General features: G+C 48.0%; 1 protein-coding gene across 1 annotated transcript in view; it reads left to right on the plus strand.

Annotated features, from left to right (window-relative positions):
* Positions 1-401: 401 nt before the first annotated feature.
* The window catches only part of KCTD13 (potassium channel tetramerization domain containing 13), a 21,600-nt gene continuing 13,642 nt past the window's right edge, over positions 402-8,359 (plus strand). The window contains exons 1-2 of the mRNA XM_011933544.1: positions 402-861; positions 3,841-4,010. Coding sequence (XP_011788934.1) covers positions 609-861; positions 3,841-4,010 — 423 coding nt within the window. The 5' untranslated portion in view covers positions 402-608. The remainder of the gene's footprint in view (positions 862-3,840; positions 4,011-8,359) is intronic.

An 8,359-nucleotide genomic window follows, 5' to 3' on the forward strand; every position in this document is an offset into this window, starting at 1 on the left:
GGCTTACAGACTGGGGTTACAGTTGTGAGCCACCGCGCCCGGCCGCTTTGGCCTCCTTTAAGAGCTTCCCTCCGCGCTTTGTTCCAGTTCTCGTCACGGTCTGTTCAGTGCGCGGGGCTGGGAGGCGGGAAACTGCCCAATGCCCAGACCTCACGGTCTGTTTCCCCTCAAGCTCGTGAAGCTCTCTGACAGCAGAGACCCAATCACGAGGCGGAGACTTCGCTTTCCACATCGGGCAGCGGGTCGGCCGCATCCTCGATCTGGTCTTGGGGACTCGAGACCAGAGGGAAGAGCACTTCGACCCGCCCGGGGAACCTTACGGCCACACACCACCCCATCCACCGGCTTCCCCAGCAAGCCCACTGCGCATGCTCCATACTCCAGCCCCGCCCCCCCATTCAGGGGCGGGGCCGCGCCTGCGCAGCTACCCGGCACTGGCTTCCGGGTGGTGCGAGCGAGATGGGGCGGAGGGCCGGTCTCGCCTAGTAGAGGCGGTGAGTGGGCGTGTGCGCGGAGCGGTCTGGCCCGAGGGCTAGGGGCCGGCCGAGGGTCTTCGGGAGCAGGGCGCAGAGAGAGCCTGGGATCGGCGTCTGCCGCTGTTACCCGGTATGTCGGCGGAGGCCTCGGGCCCGGCGGCCCCCGCGGCCCCCGCGGCCCCGTCCCTGGAAGCCCCCAAGCCCTCGGGTCTCGAGCCTGGCCCCGCCGCCTACGGTCTCAAGCCGCTGACCCCGAACAGCAAATACGTGAAGCTGAACGTGGGCGGCTCGCTGCACTACACCACGCTGCGCACCCTCACGGGACAGGACACCATGCTGAAGGCCATGTTCAGTGGCCGCGTGGAGGTGCTGACCGATGCCGGAGGTACGAGAGGCGCCCCCACTGTGCCCCTATCCCCAGATCCCCAACTCCCGTTCTTCTCAGTCTGTCACCAACGGGGCTCCTCATGCCCCTTCTCTCTGTCCGCTGCTGTCCCGTCAACTCATTCTCAGCTCCCTCCAGCCCCGACATCCCATCTCCTCGCCTTTTCTCATTCATAATTTCTCTTCTCCTCCCCCAATCCTTTACCCCCAGCAATAACCAACACTTAAGGAACCCCTAACTCTGCCAGGCGCTGTGGTAAGTGATTGAACATGTCAGTTCATAATCCTCATGACTACCTCTCCCACCTTTCACGCCTTAGCTCAAGACTTGGGAACCAGCCCTGCTGCCTGCAGTACTACTCCTGGCAGCCTTCATCAGTTTCCTCCGACCGCCCAGCCTTTTGTTTCCCTCTCTGCTTCAGAACTGCTTACAGCCAGGAGAGCTGGGAGATCTTGTCTGCCTCTGTGTTCCCCTGACACAGGTCCCTGTACACTCTAGGAATCCGTCTATATATACACATTGCAGAAGGAGGCTGCTTTGGGTTTGCCAGGGACAGTAGAGTGGAGGGTGGACAGGTGTCCTTGGCAGGTGAACCTTACCTTCTTGGAGTGTTGCATTCAAGTTTGGACCCTTCGTGCCCAAGTGAGACCTTGAAGTTTTGGAGTTTGGGAGTGGGAGAGTCTTAAGGGAGGGGTTAACAAGGACTGTGAGAGCAGGAGAGTAAAAATTTGGGGCCGGGCGCGGTGGCTCACGCCTGTAATCCCAGCACTTTGGGAGGCCGAGGAGGGCGGATCACGAGGTCAGGAGATCGAGACTATCCTGGCTAACACGGTGAAACCCCGTCTCTACTAAAAATACAAAAAATTAGCCGGGCATGGTGGCGGGTGCCTGTAGTCCTAGCTATTTGAGAGGCTGAGACAGAAGAATCGTGAACCTGGGAGGCGCAGCTTGCAGTGAGCCGAGATCGTGCCACTGCACTCCAGCCTGGGAGACACTGAGACTCCGTCGCAAAAAAAAAAAAATTGGGAGGCGGAGATCTGCCTTCAAGTATCAAAGGTGAAGAATTCAGCCAGGCACGGTGGCTCACGCCTATAATCCCCGCACTTTGGGAGGCCAAGTCAGGAGTTTGACACCAGCCTGACCAATATGGCGAAACTCCGTCTCTACTAAAAATACAAAAATTAGCTGGGCGTGGTGGTGTGAGCCTGTAGCCCAGCTACTTGCGAGGCTGAGACAGGAGAACCGCTTGAACCTGGGAGGCGGAGGTTGCAGTGAGCCCAGATGGCGCCACTGCACTCCAGCCTGGGCGACAGAGTTGAGACTGTCTCAGAAAAAAAAAGGAAGAATTCATTTGTCCAATGAGTATTTGTAAAATATCAGTTAGTGCTGGAGATAGATAAATGCACCTGACAAAATTATGTAACTTCCCTTTTTTTAGGGAGGTGGGAGATCAGAAGACCAATAAGCAAGTAAACAAAATGTATATGCATATGCAGTTGCAGATAGTAGTAAGTTCTTTCTTTTTTCTTTTTTTGATAGTAAGTTCTATGAAGAATATAAAAGTTAAAATGGCAGTGAACTGGACGGAGGGAGGTGGACATTTTAATTAAATAGAATGGTGAGAATTAACATCGGGGGTTAGCAGTTTATCAATATAAGGTAATTCTGCAAGAACTTTCTCATGGTGAGTCTTCTGACTGTAGACCAGATTTGGATGAATTAATTCTCTGGCTGGATATGTATAAACTTATGAGAGAACTCGCTGGAGATGTTTTAAAGAGATTTCTTGGCTGTGGCACAGGTTTGAGACAGATCAGTATTCAGACTTTTTTGTGGCTTTGGAATCCTTATTCTTTTCTTTCTTTTTTTTTTTGAGACGGAGTTTCACTCTTGTTGCCCAGGCTGTCTCGGCTCACCACAACCTCCACCTCTCAGGTTCCAGCGATTCTCCTGCCTCGGTCTCCTGAGTAGTTGGGATTACAGGCATGTGCCACCACGCCCGGCTAATTTTGTGTTTTTATTTAAGATGGGGTTTCTCCATGTTGGTCAGGCTGGTCTCGAACTCCTGACCTCAGGTGATCTGCCCACCTCGGCCTCCCAAAGTGCTAGGATTACAGGCATAAGTCACCGCGCCTGGCCTCCTTCTTTTTTTTTTTTTTTTTCTTTTTATTGTTTTGAGACGGAGTTTCCGTCTTATTGCCCAGGGAGTGCAGTGGCGCGATTTCGGCTCACTGCACACTCCACCTCCCGGGTTCAAGCTGTTCTCCTGCCTCACCCTCCCAAGTAGCTGGCATGTACCACCAAGCCCAGCTAATTTTGTATTTTTTTTTTTTTTTTTTTTGAGGCGGAGTCTCGGTCTGTTGCCAGGGCTGGAGTACTGTGGCCGGATCTCAGCTCACTGTAAGCTCCGCCTGCCGGGTTCACGCCATTCTCCTGCCTCAGCCTCCCGAGTAGCTGGGACTACAGGCGCCCGTCACCTCGCCCGGCTAGTTTTTTGTATTTTTTAGTAGAGACGGGGTTTCACTGTGTTAGCCAGGATGGTCTCGATCTCCTGACCTCGTGATCCGCCCGTCTCGGCCTCCCAAAGTGCTGGGATTACAGGCTTGAGCCACCGCGCCCGGCCTAATTTTGTATTTTTAGTAGAGATGGGGTTTCTCCGTGTTGGTCAGGCTGGTCTCAAACTCCTGACTTGAGGTGATCTGCCTGCCTCAGCCTCCTAAAGTGTTGGGATTACAGGTGTGAGTCACTGCACCTGGCTGGAATCCTTTTTTCTTATAATTTAGGCCAGGTTTGGTGGCTCACACCTATAATCCAAGTGTTTGAGAGGCCGAGATGGGAGGATCACTTGAGTCCAGGAGTTTGAGACCAGCCTGGGCAACATAGTGAGACTCCGTCTCTACAAAAAAAAATTTTTTAATTTAGTAGTTCCAGGTCACTCAGCAAAGCCATCTTTCCTGCTGCTTCTCCCCACCCCACTAGGTTGGGTGCTGATTGACCGGAGCGGCCGCCACTTTGGTACAATCCTCAATTACCTGCGGGATGGGTCTGTGCCACTGCCGGAGAGTACCAGAGAACTGGGGGAGCTACTGGGCGAAGCACGCTACTACCTGGTGCAGGGCCTGATTGAGGACTGCCAGCTGGCGCTGCAGGTGAGGGCCTTCCGAGTCCCTGTGCCTATGTTCCTGGGAGAGCTGCCCAAGCAGGTATTAGGGCAGAAAAAAGGAGATATGGGGTATGGCTTGGAGAGCCTGGCTCTGACTGGCCATAACCCCAGAGAATTTGAGGTGCCATCTTCTGCATCCCTGCTGCCTCAGGCAGCATCCCCACCCCAACCTCATGCCAGGACGTTTGCAATGGTTAAATAGCTACTCTCTGCTTCCCACTCTTCTTATGTAGCCAGTCCAGCTGTTACACTCGCACCTGACTAATTATCTTTAAACACAACCCTGATCTATTCTCTCTCTTGCTCAGAAATCCTAAATAGCTCCCTCATGTCACTAGGGAAAAACATCTAAATTTAAATTGAAATATAATAACCTCTGTGATCTGGTATCCTGGGAGGCAGCATTCTCCCATGGCTTCCGCCCCCCACGGGCTTTCTATTTTTTTTTTTTTTTTTTTAAATGGTGAAATTCTTTATTCAAATGAAATCTCACAGAAGCAGGGCCACTCCCAGTAAAACAGGGTTGGGGATTCTAGAGACCCCACCTGCTGGGCTCCAGTTTTGTGGACCCTTAGGGTTCTGAGGAGCAGAGCTTGGAAAGTGAAGCCAGGACATAAGGGTTCCATGTCACCTCTGTCACAGCTGACTCAGTGACCTTCAGTGAGTCCATTCCTACCTCTGGGATTCTGTCCTCATGTTCCAAAAGATAGGGAAGGGAGAAAAATAAGTACAAAGTAGTAAGTTTTACATAAAGCCTGTTATTCTGTTCTATTTTTACAGTGTTAAAAATGTCCTTTCTTTTATGATACAATAGTAAGAGGAGATTATAAAAGTTTCTTTTCGAATGCCCTTTATAGATTAAAAGGTGGCCTCTCTGAACAACTTTTGTCTCAGGGAATGCTTGCTGGTTCTTGAAACCCAAAGGTATAGATCTCCTTTGGACAATATCTATGTTTTTCAAACTTTTCGATTGCCTCCCATAGGGAAAAAATGCATTTTAGTGCTCATTGTATATAACTGAAATAACAGTTCTATAAAAAGATACTTTTAGTGAAATGTACTCTGATAATCTTCTTTCTTTTTAATGCTGTTTGGGACCCATCACTTATTTCATGACCCATTAATAAATTACCACTTGCATTTGAGAAACATTCATTGGACTAGATCTTGGAAGTGCATTCCTGCTCTGTAGCATTTTTGTTTTGTTTTGTTTTGTTTTGTTTTGAGACAGAGTCTCTCTGTCGCCCAGGCTGGAGTGCAATGGTGTGATCTTGGCTCACCCCAACCTCTGCCTCCCAGCTTCAAGCAATTCTCCTGCCTCAGTCTCCCGAATAACTGGGATTACAGGCACCCGCCACCTTGCTTTGCTACTTTTTTGTATTTTTAGTAGAGACGGGGTTTCACCATGTTTGCCATACTGGCCTCGAACCCCAGACCTGACGTGATCCATCCGCCTTGGCCCCCCCAAAGTGCTGGGATTACAGGCGTGAGCCACTGTACCCAGCGTGTAGTTTTAAATTTACTAATGTTATCATGTACCCACTGTGTGTCAGGAGCAATTCTGCTATCTGCTTGTGTATACGTCTTGTACCCTTGTTTGACATAAAAAGAAACGTGAGAGAGCTTGGATGATGCGTCCAAGGTCAAAGAGCCGGGAAGCAGCAGAGCTCAGATTTGACCCCAGGCTATCTGACTATCTGACCTTCAGCCTCCCAAGAGCAGTACTTTTCTGTACTCCTGCTCTCTCCTTTCCAGGTTCCCTCTGCACTTCACACAGCTCAGCACACGCCTCAGTGTGTGGCACTTCATCAGTGTTGGTCTATGCAAACCTTTTGTCTTTTAATTTTATTTCTTTCCCTTCATTCCCAATCCACTGCCTACTTTCCTTTTCCCCAGGGGCACCCATCCAGTTTTGATGTTTTGATACATATGCTCGAAAAGCTAAAGCATTGTTCTGCATATGTGTGCATTTTAAATGTCCATAAATGGCCTTGAAGCTGTGAATCAGTTTCTGTTGCATTGTGTTTTTTTAATTCAGCACTTTTTTCAAGATCTATTCATGCTGCTCCAAGTACATCGAGTTCTTTGCTTCTGACAGCTGCAGAGGAATCTATGGTGTTCATTCACCATATTTTGTTCATATATTCCCATGAGGTTGGAGACCTAGATTGCCTTCCAGATCCTGCCCCTGCAAACTGTGTCACCATGAGCATCCTGGTACATGTTCCCTTCTGGTTCTGTGCCATTCTCCCGTGATTGTAACTGGGAGTAGAATTGCTGGGTAACAGGACACCTGCAAACGGCGTTTTAGTAAATATCATCCAGTTGCTCTCCCGAATGGTTATAGTACTTTATCCTCATAATGAGCAGTGCATAAGAGATCCCATTTCTGCATGTCCTCATCAAAACATGGCATCATCCAGCTTTCTAATTTTGCCAATCCGATGAATGTAGCGTGATCTCATTTTCATTTGCATGTCTCTGATTACTAATGAGGTTCAGCATCTTTTCCTATACTCACTAGTGTTTTTTTGTTTCCCTTCCTGTGAATTGCTTATTCATGTTCTTTACCAGATTTTCTGCTTTTTTCTTTTTCATATTGCTTAACAAGAGATCCTTGCATATTTTAGTTCAGTTCCTAGGGATAATTAAACCTTATTGCATATGGGCATGTCTTATACATGCTCTGGAGCATGGATTGTACATAACAAATTAACCTCTAAGCCTGTAGCATGGGACTGTTTACCTACTGTCCTCAGCAAAGTTCAGAAAATACTCGAATTATTTGCTGTTTTTTTGTTTTTGTTTTTCTTTTTTTGAGATGGAGTCTCACTCTGTTGCCAAGTGTGGAGTGCCGTGGCACAATCTTGACTCACTGCAACCTCCCTCTCTGGGGTTCAAGTGATTCTCCTGCCTCAGCTTTCCAAGTAGCTGGGACTACATGTGCGCACCACAACACCCAGCTAATTTAATTGCATTTTTGTTGGAGATGGGGTTTCACCATGTTGGCCAGGCTGGTCTCGAACTCCTGACTTCAAGTGATCCTCCTGCCTTGGCCTTCCAAAGTGCTGGGATTCAGGCATGAGCCACTGTGCCCGACCATATTTGCTGGTTTTTGAGATTCAGATGAGGAACTCCAGTTGAAAAAGTCTGTTCTAGGTAAAAATTTCTAGTCAATGTAGCTATCGCTAATATTTTCTCTTAGAATGTCACCTGCTTGTGGCATCTAGCATTGAATGGAAATCTTGATTTTTTAAAATTGCAAATAATCATTTATTATTTTAAAGCAGCATTTATTAATTGTAGAAATTTCGGAAACACAAATAATCTAAAAAATAAAAGCACCAAATATCCTTCCAGGTCCTCTCCTGTGTGAGAGTATATGTGTGTGTGTGTGTGTGTGTGTGTGTGTGTGTGTGTGTGTGTTTGCTTGCCAAAATACAATCGTGTTGTATGAATGTTTTATAATCTGCTTTGTTGTTGTTAATAATTGCCATCTTTACATGTCAATAAATTTTTATTTAATATCCAGTCCAGGGCATACTCCGGTTTCTCCAGTTGTTCCAGAAATGTGTTTTTATAGCTGGTTCATCAAACCAGAACCCAGTCTAGATCATCACATTGCGCCTGGTTATCTGCACGTTGACAATGGAAAGCACGACTTTACAGATAATCTCATGGAAGAATGTTGAAGAGATGATAAGAGTTATAGGTATTCGATGGCACGAATGTAATTACTGGTTCAGGTAAAGATTATCAATTGGTGTGTTGATAGGTAACTGCCTTAATACAGTGGTGAAATAATACCACACGCATTACTTTATTACAATCCAAGGGGTCCCTTTGTCCTCACAATGCTGGCTTGTTAAAGAGACTGCCAGTTGTCCTGCACAATGACCTGCTTTCCAACTTTGCCTGGTTGTTTACTTCCATCATTTGGTTTATTACCCAGCCCTATCCTTAATTTCCTATAAACCAGACTGTAGATTTTAAATGACTGATATTGGGCGGGTGCACTGGCTCATGCCTGTAATCCCAGCACTTTGGGAGGCCAAAGCAGGTGGATCACTTGAGGTCAGGAGTTCGAGACCAGCCTGGTCAATGTGGTGAAACCCTGTCTCTATTAAAAGTATAAAAATTAAGCCGGGCATGGTGGCTCACACCTGTAATCCCAACACTTTGGGAGGCTGAGGCGGGCAGATCACAAGGTCAGGAGTTCAAGACCAGCCTGGCCAACATGGTGAAACCCCGTCTCTACTAAAATACAAAAAAATTAGCCAGGCATGATGGTGGGCATCTGTAATCCTAGCTACTCAGGAGGCTGAGGCAGGAGAA

The sequence above is a fragment of the Colobus angolensis genome, unplaced genomic scaffold (assembly GCF_000951035.1).
Source record: "Colobus angolensis palliatus isolate OR3802 unplaced genomic scaffold, Cang.pa_1.0 Scaffold128, whole genome shotgun sequence".
NCBI lineage: Eukaryota > Metazoa > Chordata > Mammalia > Primates > Cercopithecidae > Colobus > Colobus angolensis.